General features: G+C 40.7%; 1 protein-coding gene across 22 annotated transcripts in view; it reads left to right on the top strand.

The window, feature by feature from the left end:
* The window catches only part of SLMAP (sarcolemma associated protein), an 86,691-nt gene extending 58,954 nt beyond the window's left edge, over window positions 1–27,737 (top strand). For 8 of the 22 annotated variants that reach the window (XM_054281249.1, XM_054281238.1, XM_054281231.1 and 5 more), the window contains 7 exons: window positions 3,064–3,186; window positions 3,779–3,853; window positions 4,918–5,238; window positions 6,056–6,173; window positions 6,453–6,624; window positions 8,042–8,176; window positions 12,694–15,188. In XM_054281249.1, the coding sequence (XP_054137224.1) occupies window positions 3,064–3,186; window positions 3,779–3,853; window positions 4,918–5,238; window positions 6,056–6,173; window positions 6,453–6,624; window positions 8,042–8,176; window positions 12,694–12,783 (1,034 nt within the window). In that variant the 3' untranslated portion in view covers window positions 12,784–15,188. Of the gene's footprint in view, window positions 1–3,063; window positions 3,187–3,778; window positions 3,854–4,917; window positions 5,239–6,055; window positions 6,174–6,452; window positions 6,625–8,041; window positions 8,177–11,597; window positions 11,688–12,693; window positions 15,189–24,598 lie in introns of those variants that run through there. The other 14 variants (XM_054281244.1, XM_054281233.1, XM_054281239.1 and 11 more) reach the window with 4 other exon arrangements.
* The last annotated feature ends 239 nt before the right edge of the window (window positions 27,738–27,976 follow it).

Raw genomic sequence — 27,976 nt, 5'->3', positions numbered from 1 at the left:
ATTTTCCATCAAAATTTTTGAGTGCTTTCAGGATTTGATTTAAGTTTCTACAAATCAGAATCTGGGAAGGGGGGAAGCTGTGACAGATGAGTTGGTTTTGGTTTTTCCCCCACAAGGTGAATGAATGACTTTATTAACCATTCATAACAGTTCCCTGGACACTTCTGTTTAAACAAGCTGTTTGTGACTTCTTATTGCAAAGTTAAGGGCAGGTAAATGTTGAACAGATGGAAAGGAGCAGTAAATGTCATTGGAGGACTGGTAATCTTGTTCTTATCAATGTCCTTGTGTTTTCATAGTAATTGCAGGAGTGAGCCATGGAATCTTAGCAGAAAGTGTTTCAGCTGAGGATTTGCTGAATAGTGGAAATTTACATAAGAAATTTTGAAAATCAGCAGTGGTCTGTCAGCTCAGAAAGTTTGGGAACCATTGTTTTATGTCAGAATAACTAGATACTTTATTTTAAATATATGGTGCAGTTTCCTTCATGTGGATCTTATGAAGCTAAAAAAAAACCTCAGGGTTGAAATTGTTGTGTCTGACTTCACCTGAGTACCCTGAAAATTGTCTTCTAAATAACCTGAGAAATCCTGCAAAATTCTGAAGGTGAACTTTTAGAAATACCAGCCTGCTCATAAAGTTGCTTCCACAGGCCAGGCACATACAGATAAAGGATCAGTTAAGACCACAGCCTGTGTGGCTTCTGTATTATCTCTGTTATTAAAAAAAAAATTAAAAAGGTTATTAAAAAGTCTTTTAAACAATTTTTAAATTCCCATTAGAGTCAACGAAGCCTCACTGTATTTGTGTGGAAGACAAAAAGGTGTTAATTGAGAACATTTCTTAAAATGTGGCAAACTGATCACAGATCAAAATCGTCCACAAGGTAGAAAAAATGAATGAGGAAGAAAAAATGCTGTACTTGACCTTTTCTTTTTTATTTAATTCTTTCTGGCACCTTTTTGTAATTCATGGTAACTCCTTAGCCTGCTTTGGGGACAGTTAGCCATGATGTGAATTTGCTTCTAAAGGGAACTCATTCTAGGCATAATGATATGTAGTAGTTTTATTGTTTGTAAATAGGGCAATCCTACGTAGTTAAGAAGTACTTGTCAAAACTAGAATTAGCACCAAATTTATATTTGCTTTGAACTACAAGACACCTAATTTTCAGATTGGGTAAGACTAAGAAGCAAATATTTTCTTGTACTTATATTTCTTGCCTTTTGATTTAGAAGCATGTCAGGCACATGGAAATTCCCCTTTTGTGTTGATGTAGAAAAGAGTTTTCCTCTCATCTCTTTTGAAGCAGTACTGTCTTTTATGATGTGTGCTTTCACTGACTAGAAAATGCTGCCACCATAAAAGTTCATTTAGGGTGTCTGTTGTTGGATTTGGGACACTGCCTCTTTATCAGGCATGATTTGAGCATAATTTGTCAACTTCCTCATCCATTTCTTCTGAAAAGTCTCATTAAAGAGGGTTGAAAGTCTAATTGCTCTAAATCTTTATCCATGAGAAGCTAAGAACAAAACATATTCAGTAAAGAGAAACTTGGATTTAGAGGTAATAAACCATAAAACAAAGTATTTGGGTGAAATATGTAGTCCTCTCTGTTCTTTCTGCTCTCATAATTTTGTTCTGAAGAAGTCTAAAAGCACATGTGTGTTCTCAGCTCTGCTCAAACCCACCAGTTCATTATTGTGAGAGCAGGAAAAATAGCCCCTTAGAGAGATGCAGTATGAAGACTTTAGCATGATTTGCGGCTGAATATGAATGTCAAAAGTATAATGATGAGCTAAATTATAGTTTTGGGGTTTTTTTCCTTATTAATGCAAAGTCCAGACAAACCAAAATAATATTTTTTAAGCCTTTATCTTAAATCCATGTGCTGTATAGTTGCAGACATTTATTGGCCAGGTAACTGTGTAGCCTTTTTTTTCCACCCCCTCTCATGATACACAGCTGGAATTCTTTCACCAGTTTTCTTCCTTTACCTTTCTCACCAAACAAGCTTTATATCAAGTTTCAGCCCACTACCCATGGAGTTTATTAGTGCTGTTTGTCCCTACTGAAAGATCAGTTTGTGCATGGATACTGCTTAAGGAAAATCCAGTAAATGAGAGTTTACTGGATGCTGTTGCTGCCTTTGCAGATGCCTGCAGGCTAGAGTGTTCCTGCATCTCATTTCTAGATGTGTGCCCATTAGAGGACACTGCTCTTAGTAACAAATACTATTTTCCTCTTTTAAATTCCTCCAAAACTTCAGCTGTAAAAGTATTTTATTTTCTGTGACTTCAAGTCTTCTCTTTCAAGCCTAAGAGGCATTTGATATGTGTTTTAGCTAATGCAAAACTTATGGGGAAGAGCAAATGTTTTTATTTAGAGTTTAAATCATGTGCATAGATTTATGATCATATTAAAGACATACTTAGTAGTTTAAGATGCAGTTTAAAAAAAAAATCAAGTGCAATATTGATCTTACTATTCACTAAGGCCACTAAATGAAATAAGGAAGTTGGAATTTTCTTCTTTTTCTTAATTTTATTTTAGGATATTTCCCTAAATTTTTCCTTTCCTTGTTGGTCCCCAGAGGGAGAGGGAGAGGCTGAGCCTGGCAATGTGGTGGGTGGGTGGCAGTAGTGAATCATGGAATAGCAGCTCTGCCTGAGCCTGTGCACTGAGACAGGCTTAGGGCAGCTTCCTTTAAAAAGAGACAAGTTGTAAACACAGCCAAGGATTGTCTTAAGCTTTTGTTGTTCCATGTTTTTGTCAATACAGAAGTCCTTGCCAATTTATACAGTTTTTTTAAACTCTCTGATTCTTACTTGCTAATTTTTGTTTTACATTGCATGTTATGTGTAATGAATGCTTTAAGGTTTGCATATGTTTTACTACTTTTAAAAGTATATTAATATTTTTGCTAATATTTGCTTAATCTAATTTTGAGTTTACTTTAACTAACTTTTGAAGATTTGAGTAAAAAGTTGCCAGTCAGCACATGGCAGTGCAAATGAAGCTGTTGTACAAACTTATGATTCAAAGAAAATGTTCTTTTGTCAGATGAATTGCAGGGTGCACAATCAGAAACTGAGGCTAAGCAAGAAATTCAGCAACTGCACAAGGAGCTGATTGAAGCCCAAGAGCTAGCTAGGACAAGTAAACAAAAATGCTTTGAACTTCAAGGTGAGACCCAGATCAACTTGGTTCTGTAGGGTATTCATGAAAATTGTATATATTAGGTAGTTCAAGATAAACCAACATGTTTTCATAGTATTGAATACATCCTTGAACTCAGATTTCATCCTTATTTCAGTTAGATAATGGATGTAATTGAATGTCTTCAGTGGTAGCTCTTTGTTGGATCATCCTGTCAGCTATGTAGCTCTGTTTTTAAGAGGAAATAGTATAGTTCAGTTTAATTGCATATTGTTCAGTGTGCATTAGTGGTTATATTTACAAACTTTTTTTTTTCCTTTCTCTCACACCAGTTTGCATTTAGCAGACATGGAGTTTTCAGATCAGGCAACAGATTATATCAATTTCAAATTAATTGTAATACTACCACAATAATGGAATGATGTCTTAGTATTAACTTTTATTTACACAGTTTTATTAACTTTTACTTACACAGTTTTACTACCTTTGATAAATTTCTGAAGTAATATGTTTGCTTAATCTTTTCACTGAAGGAGAGATTGTGACTAAAATTAATTACACAGGTAAAATTCATGTTACTGACAAAAACTCCTGGGCACATTTTCACTTTTACTTGTAGCTCTCTTGGAAGAAGAGAGAAAAGCATATCGAGTGCAAGTTGAAGAATCCAACAAGCAAATAAATGCCCTGCAAGGTAGGAATTTTTTTCCCCACTCTTTAGGGAAGCTATATAGTTTTGACTGTTTCTGTGGCGTCATAGTCACTAAGAAAGGAAAATGTTTAGTTGAGTGTATGTTTTAAATCTGATTTCTTTCACCATATCTTTGAATGTTGTTGTGGAATGTTTCCTTTAAATTCCTATGGTTGTAATAGTCACTTGAAAAAGCAAAAGGTGTAATCTGTAATAGGTACCTCTTCTTCATCTCCTTTTAGTCTTTCCCAGTCCTAGATGATCCAGGGATTCTTACTGTGGCTGTCTTCAGAGCACTCAGAAGCTTTTTAGGTGTTTTGTGCTAGCCAATCTCTTAACTTCATTCTAGGATCCTCTTAAAGGAATTTTTCATCCAGATCCACATCCAGCATCAGACCATGCAGTAAAGTTGCTGCAACAGAGACCCTGTCCACACCTTTTTGAAAATTGATATAATCAATTGTGCTCATTTCAGCCCAAAATGGATGCAGCAGGATGTAACCCATGATTTACACAAATTCTCAGTCAGCTGCTCTGTATCACATTAACTTCTCATCCATGCATATGAAAGAGCTTATTGGGAAGAGTCTGTCAGTCTGTCCAGCCTTAAGGTCAAAAAGGCTGTGTTCTGTTGTCACTTCCTTAGAGCAAGTGCTAATTTGAAGAGCTACTCGGGCACTTAGGGTTAGGGTTACACCTAGGGTTAGGGTTTTGAAAACCACAAAGCCCAGGGATCCAGGCACACTGCAGCTGAAAAAGGCATCCCAAGGGGAACAAAAAACTGCCACAACATGCCTTCCTCCACTGCTCTTTCCTTGCAAAAGACCTTAGTCCTAGCCTGCATTTACTGCCTAGGTTTAGGGTTTTTCTTTCTTTTGACTCTGTGTATTACATGGCCCACATACTTCCCCCTTAAAGTACAGCATTTGACAGGATAAATATTTTTTCAATTGCATTAGGCTTCTTTAGCCCTGTTAAATATCAATGTGTTGAGAGAGGGAGGTAAGGTTTTTAAGTTTATTGTAAATGCATTTGAAAAACTATTGACATGAACGTCTGCTTTCCAGCTCAGTTGCGAAGGTTACAGGAAGAAATTGAGAATCTTCGCAAGGAGAAGGAGAATGAAATTTCAGCCACTCGAAATGAACTAGTCAGTGCTCAAAATGAGATTCTGTCACTTCAAAAAGTAGCAGAAAAAGCAGCCTCAGAACGAGACACAGATATTTCTGCCTTGCAAGCTGAGCTGCAGACAGTGCGAGCAGAGCTTGACCGCTGGAGGAACGATGCCTCGGACTATGAAAAAGAAATTGTCAATCTGCAGTCCCGGTTCCAGCTCAAGTGCCAGCAGTGTGAGGAGCAGCAGAGGGAGGAGGCCTCTCGCCTGAAAGGTACTTGCTTGAAAGGATGTCCCAGAGCATGGCTACCAGAGCATCCTGCTCACTGTGGTGGATGCCAGTTACTCAAATCACTGTTTCTCTGTCCCTCTGTAGTCATTCACTCTGTGTGTGTGTGTGCACACCTGTATGTATTTATCTGTGTGCACCAAGGCTTGTGGTGCACAAAGCACCACAGAAAAAGACATTTTGCATGCTTCATTAAAGAGTTATTATTATGCCTAAATTACTATTTGACATCAGTAGACCAAGTGTAATTCCACTTAGAAAAGATGGAAAACTTGTACAGTTTGAGGGATTCATACTGCCAAAAAATTTCCAAGAGGACTTGTGGAACTTCTCTATAGTTTAAGACTGTTAAGGGGGAGCTCCTGACTTTTTAATTCTACCAAAGTGTCACTAAAGCTTATTGCTTTAAACATTCTATTCCTTGAAACAGAGGCATGGTATTAGTGATTCTCTTGCTATTTTGAAGCCTTGGAAATTTTCTTCAAATATACTTTTCTACCACTATTTCTAAAATATTAGAGTTGACCCATAAAAAGACTGTTTTCTGCTTCTTTGTGCCTTAGAAAAAGCTTTAATGAAAAAAGTAACTTGTCAGGCACTGGGTCATAAACCTTATAACAGTAGAAGATAATGTAATGTTTTACAGGTGCTCATGAGAGAATTCATGTGACATGATTACAAACAAATATATTTGAGATTTATGGCTGATACCAGCTTTTCCTCCATTTATTAGGTCCTTTATTAGTTCCTTGAAGTAGTCATGAAATAATTTTACTTAATTGAATTAACTTATTCATTGCAGATGAACTTGAAAAGCTGAAGGCAGAGTGGATTGCTCTGGAAGCTGAATGTGTTAAACTGAGGAAGGAAAATACTTCACTTACATCTGAACTTCAGCGACAAGAGAAGGAGCTTTCTAGGTAAGGGCACAAGGTTTGTCTGGGGGGTACCACAGCAGCTGAAGAGTTTTGCTGATGGTGGTTTTTCCTCCCAAAAGTTCATTATACACAGCAAGCTGTGGACAGATATTTCAAAGCAAGACCATGGCCAGCCTTTTGTGTCAGCACTCTGCTAGGGAGGCAATAATGGTCTGTATTGGTATTTACACATCAAAACCTGTGTTAAACTTTCAAGGGTGAAAAGTGCCAGTCTGTGTAAATTTGAAATGCATAAGGAATCAATTGGGTTTTGTTTTTCAGCTCTCAGAAACAGAGTTTAGCACTAACCAGCGATATAAGTGTTCTTGAAATGTCTCGGAAGGAACTTGAAAATCAGATGGGATCACTGAGAGAAAAACATCAGCGGGATGCAGCCAGTCTGAAAACTCAACTCAGTGAAGCTGAAAGTCAAGCAAAAGATTTTCAGAAAGAGGTAACATGAAATATTTCCGTTTTGCAAGAATGCAATGCTCAATGACTGACCTGTTTAAGCTAAAAGAAAAGGGACTTTTAATTCTTTACTTTTTCTGGTAAATAATTTATTTAGATGTTTATTGCAAGCAGTTTAAATGGTAGCTCTGAAAATATAAACTGGGAGTCAAATCTAAAAGGGAAGACTTCAGGTAAATACACATTTACCTGAAGTTTAGGAAGTTCTTTGAGAACTTCTTAAACTTTACTTACATGCATTACTGTAGTGAATTTACTTTTAAGATGTTCAGACAGGTAAATCATTATTCAGAGTCTTCATGAACATTATAGTCCAGAGTTTCTTTAGCTGTTATGAGTCAAAGTTAATTTTCACAGTATAATCTTCCCAGTTAGATTTGAACTCTTCTGTTTGGCAATGGGACTACATATTCTTTACAAAGATCTTTCATCTTAATGGATTTGTAAGTGCATAAGGAAGAGTCAGCATTCTGAGCATGTATTTAATCTGCTTGGCCTCTAAAGATTGTCTGGACAAGGCCATAGTCTCCAGCACTTAATTTACTTCCTCTTATGAACATTTTGAATGTTTCCCCAGACACTGCTCTTTGTTTCTTTTGCAGTCCTTTTGTTTACTCCATGATTAATTCATTCATGTCACATTCCTTACAATTCTCAGAATCTGAAAATCCCAGTTGTCCTAATCTCTGTTTTGTAATCAGATCAGTATTTGTAAAGATGCCTCATCTTCTAAATTTGTGGTGAATGCCAGTACTGAAGGTCATTGGTTCTTTCCTTACTAAACCCAGTCAGGAGGACTGCTTGAATAGGAAAAATGGAATGTGGGTTTGAAAAAAGGAAAAACTACCCATTCTGTAGGAACATGTCCCCTTTACCCAGTACTGTTTGTGCTTGACCCACACTGAGGATTGCGGCGTAATTTTTTTTATGCCTGCCTTGCTCTTATGTTTGAATTTGCTGTGTGGAAGAGGATTTGATTTACTTCATACAGAGTGTTGAATTTTGCACCTATTAGAGGGGTGTAAGCTGCAGCGTAGATGTAAGACCACTATTCAAATGTGAAGGACTCCTTGCTCCCCTGTTTCTTGTTTCATCTTTGTAGTTTTTACAGTCCTTCCCAATATGATAATGAATAACTGGTATGAGAGATTAATTAAAGCTTTGCATTTACTTTGTATTTCCTTGGGTCTGGTAGTCCTAGCTCTGCCAAGCTGGGCAAAAAAATTTAATTTAGAAAAAAAAGGAAATCTAAATTCTACCCTGCTTTTATGAAAAGAGAGTGCAGTGATGCAAGGCAAGTTAGTCTGGGCAGATGACAGCAAAGGGAGCTGTGTGCTAAGCAGATGTCAGCATGTGCTGGGTGTCCAGGGGTCCACACATTGTTCTCTCTTTGTCTTTAGTATGAAAGAACACAGACTGTGCTCTCAGAGCTGAAGGCCAAGTATGAGGTGGCTGAACAACAAAACCAGTCACTCACGGAGGAGCTCAAACAATGTAAAGAAAACCTGAAGCTGCTACAAGAAAAAGGAAACAATGTAAGTCTGTACCAAATATGTGGGGAAGTCAGGTTATGACACTGGCAATTCTGTTGATTGAAGGAATATGGAAGAGTCATATAGAAAAGGATGGACTTTTAGAGAAAAAAATGGGTACCATATTATGCAAAATTCCATTTTAGTCCTACCTGTGCAGATTTGCAGATCATTACACTGTTAAAATTACACATGAAAGTTAAATTTACAGTTGCTTGACAGTTTAAAGTATGTCCTTAGATACCTGCTCTCTTGAAAATATGTGGCTTAAATACTAGTGAATCAGAACTAAGTAAAATTATCTGATTTCAAAGAATGATACAGGGGCAATAGCTGACAAACCTGTATGCAAATGAATTGAGTAAAGCTTTTCAAGCTGCTCTCATTTTATTGATATTGATTACAATGGATGTTCCCATCTTACTCTTGCTTATGCTTCTTAACCATGGTTATTTCTGGTGGGCTCATGCTTTAGGCAGTACAGCTGAACTGTCCTTTCTATTCACTAAGGAAAACAGTGCTTTCTGGTTTTCAATTAATTGAAAGGTTGTATCATTAGAACTGAGTTGCCAACTAGAGACAACTTTTTATTTTACTGAGATTCTGAAATCTTCCAAACGTTAAGGGTGTGGCAGACACATTATAAGGTGGTCACAGCCTTATTTTAGGTCCCTCGCTACCCTAGGGGGGCTGGTTTTGTCTTCCTGTACTGCCTCTGTGGCCAGTGCAGGGTGAACAGCTCTGTAAGGCACAGTACAAAACAGGAGGATATTAATGCTCTGTAACAGAATTTAGCAAACTGTTTCTCTGACTACAAGCAAAGTTTTACAGGTCCTATCCTCTAAAACAGCTGGATGCCTAAAGTTTGTATGAATATCCTTGCCATAATTAATTCTTGAATACAAACCTTGAACATCATGGAGCTGTCAAAGATCTAAAGAATTCAAAGCCTTTCTCACTTTTTTCAGACATATTTTTAGGAATATGATTTCAGCATTCTTTTGGAACCTGATTCTTGCTTAGGATTTTTCTGCAGTGCTCAGAGTTACTTGACTTACTTAAAGCAGAAGTCAAAAACAACCACACTAAAACCCCACCCCATTTTAATAGAAGAGATCACACTGAATAAATAATTGTGAATGTGAGATTTTCTGCCCTGTTAAAAAGATTAATCTCAGAATCAAAATGATCAGTGGAAAGGGGGAAAACGTAAAGGGTTGAAATACTGTGAAGGAAATTGGAGCACCTGATGAAAGTGGAAAAACTGAAAGGAAATTTTAGGGAGAATTAGAGGTGAGTATTTAAGTGAAAGCAGAAACCACAGCAGTTGCCAAAAGCTGCTTGCAGAAGAGGAGTTAATTGTGACAGTTGAAACCTGGAGGTCAGAGTGTGATGAAGAGCATCCTCCATATAAGGGCAAACTCACTGCTCACCAAACATTACTCACAGTCAGTAATGTAAAACATATCCATCTTGGGGATTGTTTCAAACATCATGGATACTGGGCTGAGTTCCAAGGTCAAATTTTTCAAGTACCATTGCCCCTTTATGCTGGAATCATTATCTGCTACTTCATTTCTGAGGACAGAAAGTGACTTCCCACTGTGGGATTTGTTCCTTTTTGCAGCCCATCTGTGTCTGAGTTTGCATATCTTCATATTTTAAAAAAAGATGCACAATTTTATTGAAGCATGCAGTTAAATGCTCCTTGACAATAGGGAGATTTGTTATGTATTGATAAGCTTGTGAGGGGAAAATCTAATAATGTGGAGGTGCTCTCATTGACTGTGATGGATATTTATCATTGGTTTCATTTGCCAAGAATGTGTATGACTTAGAAAAAGATATCTATAAAGTTGTTTGGTGAATCATCAAATGTTACAAAAGACAAGGCTTCTGTACTCCATTTGGGATATCATTTAAAGTTTTAAGTTTTACTTTTTTATGGCAGTGTTGTGTTTTTGAAATGCTTAGCAGTGTGGTGCACACTTGTGTCTGCATGCTTGTAGCCACTGGTTACTTCCTGATGCGCTTTACACAACAGATTTAATGATCTCAATGGTTTGAGAACATCAGCTGCTCTGGTTGATTTAAACCTCTGGCACTTTTTGAACACTGCTGTGATTATTTCTGCCAACAGGCTTTCTATGGGAAGGTGGCACTGTGATTCGTGGCACCTGTGACACAAAAATAATCTTGCATGAAAGTCTTCAACAGTTACACATAATTTTTCTGTTAAGTATTTGCCTTGATTGAAAAAAAAAATTGAACAAGACTAGAATACCTTCTAATGTTCCTGTATTTTGAACCATATTGGAGGTTCTCTGAATTAGTGATTCCTACAAATTCAAAACAGGATGAGATTTTACTTACTAATCACCATGTTTTAGAAAAGTTAAGCATGAATTTATCATTTATTTATTTGACTGAACAAAATCAAGGTAGCTTCAGCACAAACAGTTTTAAAAATATTTGGCATGGTTTGACCTTAACCTCTGTGTGTCTTTGTGTGTGCACAAATATATAGGGTAGGATACAGAGAAAGCAGATGTCTTCCAAGGACAGATTAAAAGCATTTAGGTCCATTTTTACTTTTAACTTTTCGTATCACAGATAGAGGCTGTTCCATCCAGAATGTGCAGTAGTTTCCATGAGTAGAACACAGCTGAGAAAAAGTGTGGATGGTTCTGAGGAGCCATAAGCTGGATGAACCCTGCAGTCTGGCCAGCTGCTGGTTTGGCCCAGCTGCAGCATTTGATCAGTTTTCAGAATTGCATTTGGTCACTAGGCTGCTGACCTGGCAGAGATGCTGAGCTTTGTGGTATCTCTGATAGAAATGTGCTTCTCTGCTTTGTAGTAACTGGATGTGGATTGTACAGTCACGTTACAATCCCACGGAAGTGTCCAAACTACTGGGTTTGCCTGTGGACATAGCTGTAACTGATTCACTAGTGGAGGAAAAAAGATGGTTTTTCCAGAGGCTGGTGATGGAAAATGGAAAAGGCTAACTAGCACGGAATGAAAAAATAGCTGAAAAATCCAATATTTGGTGTGAGTCCATCTCCCAAGAAATCCAAATAGGATTTCCTTTTACTTAGAAAAACTAAAACCAACTATAAATAAGATACAGGCAAATCAGTTTAACATTCATATTGTTTTCAAGTGCTAAATTCTAAGTTGTGACAAGAGGTTTCTTGGAACATTTTCTGCTTACTTCCCTTTATTTTTAAACATACTTGTTAATTTGAGTAGAATGGTGTACTAACTTTGTATACCAGATTAGACAATGCTATAATGTGTTAGATGTCTTTAATACATTTCACTTAAAACAAAACTTACTGACTTATTTTCCCCTCTCTAAATCATCTTTACCTGATTTGATTTATAGCACAAAGTGATTTTTAATATCCCTTCCCTTCTTTAGCCTTCCATATTACAACCCGTCCCAGCCGTATTCATCGGCCTAATCCTGGCTTTCCTGTATTGGTGTTACGGCCCATTGTGGTAGCGAAAGGTACAAGCACTACTGTTCAGTCAATGTATGTTTGTCCCTCACCTGTTTGTGCCATTTCTGTATCAAATAGTGCATGGTGAAATGCTCACAGGTGTTTCTCTACCTGAAGCAAACCCTTCATTTAATATGCCATTCTGTTGACACTGACGAGCTGAGCAATCCACTAATGATTTAACATCTCTGTGATTTCCTGAATTCTAACAATGAATTTTGTTCTAACTGGTGCTTGAATGTGCCTCTTCTAACTTGGTCTCAGTTTGTTTTTAGCAAATGGGCTGCCTTTTGCACAATGCTGCAATGCTAGGGCTTGTCAGAAAACTTAATTGCCTAATTAACTATGAAAAATGAAGAGTTTGCCTCTAATAATAAAATTCAACAAGCTTTGGTTCCTATCTATGGACTGAGAAATTCCTCTCTGGCTCTAAACACTTTAATTTTTCTCACTATTGCTGATGGAAAGATGGGAAAAAAAGACAAGAAATAGGTGGTTGGTTTGTATTCTGAACTCTCAGCTTGCATTTTCTCTTGTCTCTCAGTGTGTCCTCCTCTTAAAATGCCATTGTTGTCATGCAATGTTGTGACAGTCTGTTAAAAATGGTGTTGTTAGGATCTGCTACAAACTAAGTCACAGATCTGGATTTAAACAGTCAAAAGTTAAAGATGTGCATAAACCTCTGTGTAGCCTCGAGCCATGCTTTAAACATCTCAAGCCTTGGCACGTTCAGTGGCAGATTTCTCTGAGGTGTGTGCAGTAACAAAGCTGGGAACACGGAGCTGCCAAGAGTCCTCCAGCCCATCCTCAGTCCCCAAGAGCTGTGGAGTTGCTGTGCTAGAGGAACGTGGTTTGCTGTGGTGCTCCAGGTCAGGACTAGCCTGCAGCAGGGCTCCTGGGTGACACTAGTGATGCCTGCCAACAGGTACTCAGGACTTGCAGGAACCACCAGGTAAACTGATTAGTATGAATTAGAGCAAATATGATATTGATTTCTTTTTTCTCTCCACACAGAGACAATGGCCTTGGATGCCTGTGATGGCAGCTTTGGTTGCTGTAACAGCCGTGGTGCTGTACCCAGGCCTAACCAGAGCTTCTCCATGAGAACTGTTGTTGAATCCATACACCGTCCTCCCTTTAGAAGCTGGCAACATTCATATACTGAGGGAAAACAGATTAATTCTCTTCCTTTTTACCTCTTAATGCAGCACAGCTCTGCGTGAGAACAGCAGTAGGGTCATTTGCTTTAAACTGTATAAAATGTATCTGTCTATAAAGAGGGAATAAAATTGTGATTCATCATTCTGTGAGCAATATTTTTGCTTACAACTTCATGCAAGTTTTAAATTAGTATGTTGGGATTCTGAGTACTATAATGGTGGCCTAAAGCAGGCTTCTTGGTACCAAATTATTTATAATGGCTAGGGTTGTGGACACTGACTTTAGAATCCAATTGCTAGACTTAAAAGGAAAATACTGATTTGGACATCCAAGCCAAGTAACCTTGCAGATACTTGGGAAACAGATGCAGTATGCTCAGTGCCTTTCAGTATGATCTATTTTTTTTTTAAACTAGTGTATCATTTTACTTGCTGTTAGTCACTGAGCTGTTGGGAACAAGACATAAGAAAACTTCTCTTACTACGCCTTTCGAAGGAAGCATATTTTTCTTTCATAAGGATTGCTTTATTAATGGGTTTTGGGAATAAACACAATTCATGTCCAGCCTTAAAGAGATAGAGATGCAGATGGTGAAGACCAGCCTCAAGTATTTAGTGTGCGCGTGTGCGAGTGTCAGCATGTGTGTGTTCTTGAGTGAACCAAGGTGTTTCTGGGAGCAAGTACTTGGTCATTTGATGGACATAGTGCATTGATTCAACTTATGTTAACTTTAGTTTGAATGTAATTTATTGAATTTCATATATTTAAAGAGATACGTTCTTTAAAAGTATGAATACCTTCTCACATATCACATGTATCAGTTTATTTTTTCAGTCATTTGATACCTTCTGACTTGAGCTGGAGAAGCTCTTTAGAATAAGCTTTTGTGGACGTAACTTTATTAAGAGAACTGCTACAGTACGTCTGTGATAGCTGAGAAAATCTAGATACATAAAATACTACAAAATTGGAATCATATACCTGATGAAGCCTTGTCAGGTGAAGATGATTTTAATTTGGTAGTAAAATTTTGTGGCTCCTTATCACATGGCTGTAAGTATGATGCAGTGGTCCCCATTACAAAGTTTATTTTCCTTATCTAAGTACTATAACTATTGCTATTTGCTGACTTTTGGTGGGAATCACTGTAGTTAGTGCTGAATTAAATGTCGACAGTAGTTGTCTTGTTCAGCTCAACAGTTCTGTCAAAAAAGTTTAATAAAGACTTAAATAATATGTTAAAGAATGGTAAAGTGATATGGCTCTGCTAAAGGAAACTTCAAAATAGGGAGGTAATCTCAGCAATTCAATTGGCTTTAAAGAATGTTATGGCAATCGACAGATAGTTTAAATATTTAAATAGAAATTTAGTATATAATTTACTTTGTGAGGTTTTAAGGGTCATTGTCCTTTAATTAAAGGTTCTATCTTAAGTTACATGGGATTTGCTAATGGGAGGATTATTAGTTGGAGAAAATAGTCCACAAGTGACTTGTAGAAAATAACTATTGTCATTTAGTTCATTCGTTTCATCCTTTTCATCCTTTTCAGTTGCAGGAAGCCACCCAACCACAGAACACTCGTATGCCAGTGGTACTTAGTACCTCTTGTATATAGGTTATTGCAAATATTGTTCTGAAATGCTTAACTTCAGAATTACATTTTTTTAAGTAATTAATTGTTTTAAATCTATTTTGTAAAGATATAAAAATACAATAGAATTTCTGGAGTACAGATTAAACTATTTGCACTAACACACGTGATGTGCATGATTTAATAAAATAACTTTACTCTCCCTATGCATGTTTGAGTTGAATGTCATTTGAAAACAAGAGATTCATGCTAAGTTTCTTTTGCACTAGATATTGCCACAGTTACTAGGCACAATGTCTGCAGCATGTCCAGTAAGAGTGAAAGACTTTTTTTTTTTTTACCTTTTATTTCACATTTGTGCTGGTTTAAGTTTTGGTCTAGCTGATCCCTCTGTCTGTGATTTTCAGAAGGAAGTGGAGTAGGAGAGAGTCCTGGAAGGCTTGGGAGCATATTGCCATGGAGAAAGAGGAAGAGGTGTTGGAGCTGCAGGGTGGATGTGCCCGTGGCAGGGGTGGTGAGCTGGGAGGAGCAGGTCCTGGGCAATAGAGGAAAGCCCTGCAGGGGGAAGGGGGCCTGATGCTGCCTCCCCACCTCTTCAGCATCTCAAACTCCCCGTCTGTCCCTGTTTCAGCTACTGTTTCCTTTGCTGGTAGCCTGAGGAGGTGGAGCCTGGCAGAGCCGGGGGTCCCTCCCCGATGGCAGCAGAGAAGGTGCCAGGTTCCCTGGGGGCAGCTGGGGGTCCCTGCCCCACAGCAGGTCTGTCCTTGTATTAAAGACAAAGGTTGTGTTTTCCAAAGTCTTTAGCACGTCAGAGAGCTGCAGTTTGAGGCTGAACATGGTTGTATTAAAGGAGGAATATTTCTGATTTCCTTACATGCATGTATGCATATTTATATTCTATACACAGGTGCATAGTACACGTTGCATGGGGGCTTGTGCTTACAAGTATACCTGTGGTTCCCTAATACAGTGCCTTTTCCAGGAGTTCTTGGCATTTGCATGTTCAACATGATGAGGAATGAGCTCAAATGCACAGATCACTCTTCTGTTGTGAGAATCCCTGGAGAAGGGTTGGGTAACTGGGAAGGTGCTGTTCTTCAGTGCTTTGATACTAAAACACCAAGTGGAGTTATTTTGCAAGGACTCCTTGCACAAACCTTTCTGGGTTTGTGTTGCTTTTTTTAATGATAAATGTGTGTGCTCTTTACGTGCATATTTAGGTTCTTTCTTTTGTTAGGCTTGATTAGCTGAGCCTTGGAGTTACAATACCAAGCAGCTTTTCACACGTGTGAGATGCTCCACTTGTAAAACAAGTGCTCTGAGCTTGCACTGAAGTTTGAGGTTTTAAAAAGGTTCCTCATAGTAGCAAAGTTAGAAAGTTGTTTTATCAGTTGCTAGTTCAATTTGGAAGATTTAGTATAAATCTTAGAATATGTGAACATTTCTTCAGATTTGTCCTGGTGTCTTGAGTGAGGCACCTTTTTTAAATTCTCAAAGAATTTACCTACGTGGGGACTACAATATCAGGCCTTTTATTTAAAAATACAAATATGTAAAAAATATAGTGTGATTTTCCTTGTAGCTGAATTAAATGCGTTCTTCCAGAGTCTTTGCCTCATCCTTTTTGCAGAATGTCTGGATTTTTTTGGTGCTAAATGGAGAATTGTGAGCCTGCACAATCTATTGCAAGAGTTCTCATGAAACAGTGAGAATTAGTATCAGATAACTGATAGCTGAAGCAAAGGTAATCAATCACCTGTGCATGTATTTTTGGGGTATATCCCTAAGTTATTTTTCTAATCAAGTCTTCTGAAGTATGTTACCTGTTCCAGATTTCTGTGTGCTTTATGTAAGATTTTGAATGTCTCCTGCCTTAATCCATAGGGTTCTGCCACTTGCAAGAATCATTTCTTTGGCTTGAATCTTTTCCATGATAAATCCACTGCCGAATTCATTCCACCAGCAGCATCTGAGTGCTCTAAAACACCAGGTCACCACTATGGCTTTTGGGAAGCCACTGTCCTTTGCACTGGCTCTGCAAGTGGGGCTGACCAGGTTTCACCAGGGGCCTTTTCCCCCTCTGGCTGTTCACCCACCATTAGTGTTTCATTAGCAACTGCCTCAAAATTTTGAGTCTCCTATTTGAGTCTCCTATTAACAATAGCAATTGATCATAAAACAGAATTAGAAGCCATATTCTTTCCTTCTCTCTTGCATATACCTCTGGGTCTGTTTGAAGAGTGATTGCTTCCTGCAAACAGCTGCATTGAATTCCCCAGATGCAGCTGATTTGCTCATCCCAGTCCCTCTTTGCACGTGCTTGTGAACACAGAATTCTTCTTTCTTCTCTGGTGGAGAATTGGGCTGCAGTATAGGGGATTATTTTCTGGCCTTCCTGGGTTTTTACTTTGTAGAAACTTGTTGAAAGTGAGCAGAGGTTTGTCCAACCAGAGCCAAGTTCTTCTGCTTGGAAGAGAGGGGCTGCATGGAAAGCTGGGTGCTTCCAGTGTCTGACTAAAGGCTCCCAGCAGTAGAAGGTCAATCAGCAATTGAAACACAGGTTTTGCTGGGAAGGGACATTGCAGCTCAAGTTCCCATTTGCAAAGGTAAGGGGAACTCATCATTAATCTGGATAACACAGTCATAAAACTTCAGTCTGATTTCAGCAGCAGCAGCAGAATGTCAAGAAGTTCAGCATTTGTTAGAGAAAAAGAATTCTTGCTTTGAGAAGTTCAGAAAAAGGATCAGTCACCTCTAGATAAGGTACGTGAGCAACTACTGTTCTCTCAAAAAAACCCCAAACCAATCCCCAACCCTGTGTTTCAGTTCATCTTGCTTTGCCTTCCAAAAATGGAACTCCAGTACATCTCTCTTGGAGGATGTTCTTTTGCTGCAAATCTTGTCCTGATCTAGGGATTTGACATACCATGTTCATAACTTCCAATCTTACTTTATATGAATGAACTGTTAAATTTTTTTCTTCATCCCTCTAGTTTTTGTTGTCAGCTTTTTAAACAATTTTTTATTTTGCAAATGTGTAGATGCCAGAACAGAACATGTCCTTACAGTTATTACCCTGCTAACATCATATGAATAGACAATAAGCTTTATATCCTGCTCTGGTTTTCTTGTTTGATTGTCTGCCAGAACTTTTTTTGGGGGGGATTCACTGACTTCTATCTTCTAGATTTAACCTTGTCAATCAAATCACTGTACTCCTCACATCACCCCAGTATGAGGTGCACCCTGTGGTATCTGATTTTGCAATATTGTTTGGTAAAAACCACTGGAGGCAGCACAGCACTGAAGGAGGTTTTTTTTCCCTTTAGGTTTTATAGGGATGGTTCCTGAAGCTTTATTCTGGACTATTGATCATACACTATTGAACAGTAGTGAGAGAAAAGCTGATCCCTCATGCACAATAGGGAAAAGATTCATAGAATAATTCCTTCACTTAGTTTTCACAAACTGACAGCTGTTCTACATTATTAGTTTACAGTGATAGTGTAGTGATCACTTTTATTGGAATGTCATGATTTCCAGAAGTCTTGGTTTAATAACACTAATAAACTCATTTTTTAAAAAACTTTGAAAAGGGGAATTTTATTTTCTAAATGCTTTGACAGGAATGATTTATTTTATATTCTTGAATCTTTTGCTGACTGCTTCCTGTAGATTGTTCTATGATTTGCTTGCATCTTAGAATGAAGCAAAGCCAGTCCTTTTCCCAGGATCAGACATTTTACTGTCTTCCCTCAGCCCCATCGTGTTGTTTGCACATTTCTGACACTTCCCTCTCCAAGCATTTCCAATTCCAGGTTGTTCAGTGGCTGAGTCTCTCAGTGTGCTCAGTGAGCATCATTCCCAGAGCTGGCTGTGTCCCAGCCCCAAGGCACTGAGGGATGTGGATGTGTGTCCGTGCTGTTCTGGGCTGGTGCTTGCATGTGGTGGAGCAGGACATGGGCACTGGTGTTCTGTGGCCACGAGAGAGAGTGGGTGTAATTGAGGTTGTTGGGTAAATAGTTCTCAGCTGTGGGAATGGAGATGTTGGCAGGGAGAGCTAATTCCTGTGTTATGTCAGGTGAGACACTGAAAATGCCAATGTGCTGCCAAAGTGTGTCATCCCTTCCTCGTGTCTGATTAACAAATCCAAAGCCTGGGTTAAACTAAAAGCAATGTTTTATTACCTGATCATATTAGTCAGTAAACTGAGACAAAAGAGTGAAGTCATCAATTCATTCTGTTCTATTGGAATAAAATGTAACCAAAAGTTTACCTGTATTTGTTTCAGTACCCACTGTTGGGACATGGATTTATTTTTTTTAGAAACACTGCACACACACTATGGTAAAGTACTGCCTTCAGTATGGAATGAATTTGCTATTTTAGTCTTTTCATGCTAGATCATTTATGAAGTTTATATTCTATTTATATTTCTTGTAAGGAGTTCTTGCTCTGGAAAATAATTTTATTGAGTATGTCATCAGTTTTGATGTGACAAAACTACTTCTTGTCTTGAATACAGTGGCTCTTTCTTTAAAAATGTTCCAAATATGCAATATGTCTTTTGGGATGAATAAATGGTAAAAAATATGAGAATAAATTTACATCACAACAGAAAGCTGATTTGTATTGTACATAGTCTTTCATTCAGCCTAACTCCAAATTTCAGCATCCCCAACTTCTGAGCCTGCTACACTCTGCTTTACTGGGATAGAAGACAAGTTGCTAATTAATGAATTTATTAAAACTGATTTCAAACTTGGAATCTATTTACCTGTTTACTTTGTGCAAATGGGATTTGCAGCCACATGACCTTCCCTCCTCTGTGTGACATGGTAAAGCTGGGCTCCAACAGGTCTGAACCCAGGGAGGGAAGGGCTGGAGCACGGGGTAGGAATGCAGCCTTGGTTTGTGCAAGAGTCAAGTGGGTTTAGTGGTGAGACATCCTCAGGGGAGCAGTCACTGATCATCCTTTAAGAAAGACCAACAATCCTACAGTATTTTATCTTTACTGTAAATCAAAGGGAATTCTGGAGTTCTGTTTCAGTGCTGACTCAAGAAAAGGACATTCAGTGAGTCACATAATTTCAGCAAGTTTGAGGAAGGAAAGTCTCCTCCCTGTTTGGAGACTGTGTGATTTGGATCCACCCCAGGGTGCAGTTTAAGTACACATGGTTTCACTCCAGGCAGGCAGTAAGTCCTGGTGTAAGACCCAGGTAACTTAACTCTTCTATTTTTCAATTTAAAAAGTTAAAGTCAGAATTGGCATTAAAACATTCTTCCAGATGCAGTAGATGGTTGGGGGGGAGGAAGGAAGCCTAAAAAGGTGATAAATATATCTGCTGCTCTTCATGGGACGTTGCTGGTAGCACTTGATGTGTTACAAGTTTGTGTTGAATTCCTGTCTCCCAACACCAGTGCAGAGCTCTCTTCTTTAGACCCTGAATGAGTTTATTTCTGAGTAATGCTACAGGTAAAAGGGGGTGATAAAGTTTGCTCATTTTTAAAAGTTCAATGTCAATATTCCAGGCTCACTGCGTGTGATATTCAAGGCATTTGGTGTTTCTGTTCTAAGTGTAGCAGCCACAGCTGACTGGCAGTTTTTCTGTTGCAGAGCCTGACTGGAATCCAACTGTAGCTGCCATTGTAAGACACACTTATTGTTCTTTTTTTTTATTTTTCCATTTTGTAATTATTGCAGTGGCACATAAGCAAAGACGTAGCCTGCAGCAATTTCTCTGTCATTTTTTAATTGCACTTCCAGCCTTGGGTTGGCCAGGTGTTAGTGTGGCTGTGCTATATATTGCAGCAATAGTGCATCCTTCCCCTGCAGACTTCCCTGAACTGTAATTCTTTTTTAGAAAAATTATGTCCCACCCAATAAATAAATAAATATGAACATATTATAAATATTAACATTAAATATTAGCCATCTCTCTTATTATTACTTAACATGATTGCCTTTGCAGCAAGTGAGGGTGTAACTTAGCACATCCATGTCCTTGTTCAGGAGGATGTTTAGTAGACAAATACAAAAAAAATTCTGATGTCTTATATGGTGTGTCTCATTTGAAATCTACTGAGTGGTAAAAAATCATTTACCCCACAGTGATGTTTCTTCCAGTAATTGAAAAACAAATACTGGAAGAATTCCATCTGAATGAGCCCTTCTGGGATGTTTCTTTGGTGAGAACTGAATTGCTTTGTCAGATGTGTAGGATGTTGCATCTGCTTGGAATGTGAGCCTGTGAGACATCCCTGCTACTGAATGACTGCCTTAGATGGGCAGGGAAATGTATCAGGGAAATCTTTGGTGTAAGTTTGTCAGGATGGAAGATGAGCCACGGTATTGGCAGAGATAATTCTCAGCTGAGGCACCTCAGTCCTGCTCATGTGCACGTGGACTCACTAACAGTGGTGTTCATCTGGTTCATTTAATGCAAATTGTTTCCAGTTCCCATGAAATACATTTCACTGGAGATTATTCAAACATGGTAAGTTTTCAATTGTAAAACAGAGAACAATAATTGTGTATTTAGTCATATTCTGCAGCTGTGTGGCTTAATGCTTTAATTTCTTGGACTTAATACCTCAGTGCAATCCTGCTAGCTCAGACACTCCTCAGAAAACTGCTGTGTTACTCTTTAAATTTTGAGGGCATTTTGGAGTTCTTCAGTCCTTTTGGTTGTGAGGATCCTCTGAAAATATAAAGTTCTAGCTGTGTGATGTGAAGGTCGCTTCCTGGAGCCTCTGAAGTGCAAGTTTGGGAAGCAGTGGGTTTGTGCTGATGAGTGTGGCCATAGGTGTCCATGGCCCAGGTGTGAGCAGCCCTCTCCTCTTCAGGAGAAAAGAGGATGATGAGTCAGGGCACAGTCACATCCTGTTAGCACTGCCTGCAAACACCAGCACTTCACTCTTCCTGCTCCTCATAATGAAAGCTGAGAAGCCATAAAAAGAAGCTCACTGATGAGTGAGAAAGGCCAGTCTTTCACCATCTGTGGCTGCCCAGTCTTGCATGCAGGCATCTCCCCTGCTCAAAAGCAGCTGAGGCTCAGCTGTGTGTCCAGGGAGGTCTCAGGGTCAGGAGGGCTCTTTCATGGCTGTGGCTGGTGCTGCAGAGCCAGGCACACACAATGGCCTTGCCTCCCTGCAGCTGCGAGCTGCTCTCTGCAGTCCCAGGCTGGGGTGGTTTGCTGTGCTGTGGCTGCTGCTTTACAGTGCTGGCACTGCCTCAGGGTCTGCAGTGTCCAGAGTGGGACAGAGCTGAAGCCCAGCACGGGCTGTACCCATCTGAGCAGGCTCTGCATGCCCACCAGTGAGAAGCAGCGTCTGTCTGTCTGTCTGCTGCATCTCAGTGTGCTCTGCTCAGCTCTGTGGGGCTGGCTTTCAGCTGGCCTCCAGCATACATGGCAACAGATGGACTTAGCTTGGATATTGGGGATAAATTCTTCCTGTGAGAGTGGTGAGGCCCTAGCACAGGTTGTCCAGAGAAGCTGTGGATGTCCCATCCCTGGAAGTATTCCAGGCCAGGCTGGCTGGATGGGGCTTTGAGCAACCTGGTCTAATGGCAGGTGTCCCTGCCCATGGCAGGGGGTTGAAATAAAATGGTCTTTAAGGTCCCTTTTCAGTCCAAACTGTGCAATGATTCTGGGGCAGGTCAGCTCAGCTGCTCAGAGCAGGTTCTAGTTACACCAAGGTTGTGGGTTTGGTCCCTGTATGGCTCATTCAGGAGTTGGGCTCGATGATCCTTGTGGGTCCCTCCAACTCAGACTGTTCTGTGATCAGTTTGTGTTTCGCAGTTCACATTCCATGACCAGCAAAGCTGTGCTTGCATGGATTCCTGAATCCATGGTCATGGAGCAGAAACAAGCTGGTGTAGCAGAGCAAGGAACTCCACTTATCCATACATTCTGTTTGAGTGGGATGAAGCTTTGTGCTTCTCAGTGGATTTTTAACAGGACAGAGATTTAGATAAAGGTGTTTTAAGCTTTTAAAATTCAGTGTGTGAGAAGGGTGAAGTTGGAGTTGCCATTTGTGATGTGTTCTGTGTGCACAGATCTCTGCTGAGGCATCTTAGTTTGAAAGAGGGTGTTTAAAAACCTTCCCCAAATATATTGGCTGCCTCCCAATAACTTTTTACCTGGCATTGAAGCTGGAGAGGATTTTTTCTTTTGTTTCTGTGCTGCGTTGCTTAATGCATGCAAAACTGACTTGTTTAAGCAGAGCTCTTCTACTAACAGCTTGAGACTTAAATCACCAATTCCAAATACATTTCAAAACATGTTTTGTGGTGGAAAATACTTCCCCTACAGCCTTCTTGGGGGTGTCCTTGCTGGTAGTTGCTGCTTCTGTTTTTCCTCAAATATGTCAGGGTGGTTTTGCTGAAATAAATTATTTGTCACCCTCAGAGCATAAAGGCCCTGGTGGCTGTGTTGTCCCTGAGCATGTCACCCCAGCAGCCCTGAGCTGGATGTTGGGTTGTTTTGGTTTCCTGGACAATAAACCCTTGGCCTGGCCTGTATCAGCATGAGGGGTGGCAGGAGCCTGCAGGAGGAAGGTCCAGGTGTCTTGAGGGGAAGGAAATGAGGGGAAACCAGCGTGTTTTGGGCAATGTTCCCACACAATGCAAGGGAGAGGCATGGGGTAGGGGCCACATCAGGAAGGGAAGGGTCAAATGGGTCAGGGAAGGGTGTTCCTGGGTTTTACCACAAAAGGAAAAAGTACTTTTCCAGCCTTGAAAGAGCATCCCCATCCTCTGCTGGTGTCTGCTGCCTGCTCCCTGAGCCAGGGTGTGGTGGAGAGCCCCAGTGGCTGCCCGGGGCAGGGGGAGCTGCCCTGTGTGACCCTGGGCAGTGAGAGGGAAGGTGCTGGTTAATGTTTGACACACTGTGCAGGAGAGGGGCCTCACACACAATGTCTGCCTTCCTGCCCTGTGCCTGACCCTCGTGGGAAGCCTGCTCCATTCTTCTCCCCTTCCTGGCACTGACCCCTGGGGCTGCTGTGACCTGAGGCTTCCTGTCACCCTTGCAGGGCACCTTCCTCCATGAGAGCCAGGTCCATGGGCTTCCCTTGCCCCAAATGCACAAGATTTCTCCTGCCTGTTGCATCAGGGGGTAGACCTGGAGCTGTGTTTGCAGCATTGAGCAGGTGAACAATAAAAGAGCTGCCAGGGGATTTGAACTGGTGTCCAGGATGCCAAGTCTTTGGTCTGGGCAGTCAGAGCTGCAGGAAAGGTGGTGGGATGGGGTTTGGTGGAGGTCACACTGCAGAATGCAGCTGGGTACACTGCCAGGGGGGCACAGTGCCACTGCAGGGTGGGCAGAGCCCCTGCTGGAAGCAGCTCTGCTGCCCAGGTGCCAGGACTTGTGTAGGGCACAGTGGAGGGTGCACCCGAGCCTGGCTGCATCAGGAGAAGGTAAGAGCTGGGAATTCCTTTGTGCTGTAGCAAGAATGACAGTGGTGCCAGCAATGCCCTGGTCTGTCTTGCCTTGGCTAAACTGTGTCCTACGAGTGAGATGCCTTTGATGCATCTGTTGCCTCATCGTTGCCTCATCCATGGAGCTTGGCTTGAGCCATCCCTATGGCTGAGAGACAAAGATCCTTTTACAACTTAAAAGAATCTTTGTTCTAGTTTTGTTTTGTCTAATTCTCACTTGTGTATAACAATGTACATAATCTATATGGAAAAAATTATCTTCACTTATGTGTTGCTTTCTCTATACACATGCCAGTGGAAAATGCTTCACTGATACTTCCTACAGTCCTGCAGACCCAGACAATGCAGTTCTCAGTACTGTTTCAATCTAAATTACTGACAAATAAAATAGTTTGTTAATTTTACCAGAAGCAGATGTCAACTTTCTAGCCTTAAAGCAAAAAAACCCACAAACCAACAAAGCCCCCAAAACAAAAGGGAAAAACCCTTTAGACTCAGTGTGTGGCCTAAAGGCAACCATCCCTGTGCCTGTGCTGCTAATTGGGCCCTGCCTGTCACCCTCATTAGCCCTGGGGCTTTGGGGCTCTGCTGAGGAGGAACAGCCCCGTTACAGGGCCTTGCAAGAGTTGTTCGTGGTGTCTCTCTGTGGGAAGAAAAATTCAGTTCACACCCTGTCAGTCCAAACTATAAGGTAAAAATAATCCCTTTCTATTCTCTCCTAAACAGAACTGCTCCTGGAAAGCAGAAACAAACCCTAGTAATTGCTCTATGTCCCTGGAGTCCTTAACAGAGCATCTGCAGACATGACAGGAACACGACCTGCTCCGGGATCCCTGCAGTTTCAGCCATGGCAGAGATCAGTTCATGCCTTCCTGTTTCAGTGCTCTGTGTGTGCCCGCTGCTGCGGCACTGCAAAGAAGATGACTTTATTTTCCTGCTGCAAAGAGGTTGAAATCTTAACATCCTGAACATATGGAAGGAGATTTTTCTCTGACTGTCAAAAATCTCATAAAATGTAAGCTGGGGGGAGAGGGGAGGCCACGTGCATGCTCAATGTTCAAGAAGAACCTATTTGTGCTCAGTGTAATGACAATATTTTTCAGTTGCAACTCTCCTGTGCAGAAGTTTAATCTCCCTACTGTGGACAGAGTGAGAGCAATGAGAGCTACATCACTTTTAACATGGCCAGTTTTCTAAGAACAAAAGCAATCTGTGTCAAGTATGTGATTTGGGTCATTTTTGCACCTTGTTTTTGGTCTGTGATTCTATTTATGCCCTGGCCAGTTCTTCCACTCCCCAGCCTTGAAAGAAAGTACTTGTGGTTGATAACTAAGAGCAAAGAGACTGGTTTCCTAGATCTGATCTGAGCACCATTGCCTTTATTTATGTAAACAGTGACATCATCTTCTATTGCAGAACGGGAACCCTGAACAGTTACAGGAGAGCAAATTTGGGAAGTGTCCTTATAAGACAAGTATGATTCATCTTCCAATGTGTACATTTCAGAAAGATGCTGTATCCTGAGTCAGATAAGTTCTGTGAATCTGACTTTACTCCAGCTCAAACTGTCATGTATTAGCAAAAATTAATCACTTTTTTTTCCTTTTAAACTATTTGAAAAGTGGTGCTTGCAGCCTGCTGGGAGTGTTCAGAGCAGCAGACTCAGCTTTTTTGTCCCCTTTCAGCTTCTCCAGAAATCTGCTTTTGCACTCCTCCAAAAGCCTTTTGTGAGTGGTGCCTGACCCATCCAGTGACGGTAAGGGCTGCCTTGTTCCTGGGATTCAGTGTCAGTCAGCCAGGGATGGTGTTCAGGGCATGCTGAACTGCCAGTAAAGCACTTGGTTCCCTTCTGGGGGAGTTTGCTGATGCCTGTTAGAAAATCCCACCACAGCCAGGGTCAGTCTCTTCTCCATCACACAGCATGGGGAAATATGCATCCTTTCTGGCCAGAGCTGGAAAAGCAAAACCATAGAGCACAGTATGGCTGAGCTGCTGCCAGGGGTGAACATCTGCTCTACAGCTTGTCATTCAGCCCTTAAAGATGTTCTGTGAGCAGCCAAGAGCTCTGGCCTGGCTGGGTTCCTGCATCTGTTTTGTACCTGAATGGGAAATCGCTCTCTCCAAAGGGAAGGGCTGCAGATTGGCAGGCTCCCTCTCTGTGCCAGCTGCACGTGTGCAGCACTGCATGGACCTGCTCCTGGAGAGAGAAAACCCTGCTTTCTCCTCACCTGGATTTTCTGTGCCATATTCACTGAGAAGAACTGCTCCTGTAGTGAATCACCATGAGGGAAGTAGACAAAAGCTCCCCATTTCCTAGGACCTGCCCTGCTGCAGGGACATGTGTCTGTGCCTCTTCTTGCTGTTAGGAAGTGACTACATCTGTGCTGGTCAGGCAGGGACAGGAGGCTGAAAGTTCTTTGGGTTGGATTTGTTTGTTTGTTTAGAAATTAACAAGTGTTTAGCAAGCATTAGTGATTGTTTCCAGTGAATTTACTTCCAAACTTGGCCTCGTGTCATGGGAAAGGCTGGGGTTAAGTGCTGTTGGACATTGGGAGGTGCCATGGCCCAGTGTCCCCCAGCCGTGTCCCAAACCAGAGACCCTTCTGTCCTCTCTGAATTGTTTTCTCCATGAATGAAGGCAAATGTTGCATTACAGGGGCAGAACAGCATCCCCCAACCTTCCTTGTCTAGAAGCTGTTGCCACTTTTCCTTGGCTTTAAGCCATGGCTGGCTCAGCCAACCCTTGGTTCAGATTCCTGATTTCTCTGCTCTGCTCGGTGCCTTTTCCCGTTGTCCCCATCAGCCTGGGCTGGCCCTGCCAAAGGCTCTGGTGCTGCTGAGCTGCTTTGGGGAGGTTACCAGCTTGCTTTTCATGGCTTCTGCCAGGTTTCACTTCTCTAATGCCTGAGTTTCACATTTAAACCTGAGGAAAATCACATCTGAAGGTGTTGTGGCTTTCCAGCTCCCTTTGGGAGGGTGGCTCCCTGATGGCACTTTGTGCTTTGTTTTGAGCTTACCAAGCGTCTTCACCCTCATCTCAAAGCAGCAGCTTTATAAAACCAGCTGGCAGAAGTGAGATGGTTTGGGGCATCTCACAAACATGCACCAGTTCCTCACTGGGGCCAAATTACAGCAGGGCCCCAAACAGATGCTCAGTGTGCCCAGAGCTCAGGGCTGCTGCCCTGGCTGACATGCAGGGCAAGCAGCTTTCACTCCTCCTGTTTCCAGGAAGGTGAGTAGATTTGGACCAGTTTGGGAGAAGCTGATGCTCATTTGGAGAAGATTTTGGGTGCCATCTTCATGTGATGATTCTCAGTAGTATCCTTGAGATACCATTTATTCAGAAGATTTGCTGTGCCTGCTAACTTTAGGGATGTGTTTCTTGCCTGGTCTTACTATGATCCTGGTGAGCCATCTGGAAATTTCATCCTGTGATTACTCCAGGATCTGGAAGACCTTTTGTAACTACTAATCCTAGAAACAGATTTTTCCTTCATCCTGTCTGTCAACACAGCCTTTAACTTATTTTTATGGGCTTCAGCACATGTTTGAAGCATCACTGCCTTAGGATACAATTTATTTTTGCCAGAGTATCTCAGTGCTCCTTATATCTACTTATAGCACTTTCTGAGGAACAGCTGTTTTGTGGGTATTTATTAGGATCTTCTGTGTCCTTCAAAACTTGACACATCTCTGTTTCACACCTAGAACAGGACTCAGTGTGACTTAGCATGCCATGAGCATGAGATCCTAGGAAATTATGCTTTTTGCTGCCATGTATTTTGCTGCAAAAAAAATTGAGTAATGTTCTCATTGGTAAGATGTGATAAATGTTTCATTTAAAAATATTGATGCAATTAAGGCAAGGGGGGTAAAGCAAAAAGACTAAGATAACTGGTGCCATGCTAGATTCTTGGTATTTTGCCCCTTTTTTTTTTTTCTTTTTTTTTTTTTTTTTTTTTTTTTTTTGTGTCTTGCCCTCTGGCTCTTGTTCACCCACCAAAATAACTCATGGATGAATTTTGCTGTATGTGTCTTAACTGCTCTGGGGAGGGAGTGGGATATGGCAGGCAGGAATCCTGTGTGCAGGAAAAGCTGTTTAAT

This window comes from Melozone crissalis, unplaced genomic scaffold (genome assembly GCF_028551555.1).
Source record: "Melozone crissalis strain CALT ecotype California unplaced genomic scaffold, PUWL_Pcris_2 ptg000029l_1, whole genome shotgun sequence".
NCBI classification, from domain to species: domain Eukaryota; kingdom Metazoa; phylum Chordata; class Aves; order Passeriformes; family Passerellidae; genus Melozone; species Melozone crissalis.
This window is presented reverse-complemented; position numbering and strand designations above follow the sequence as displayed.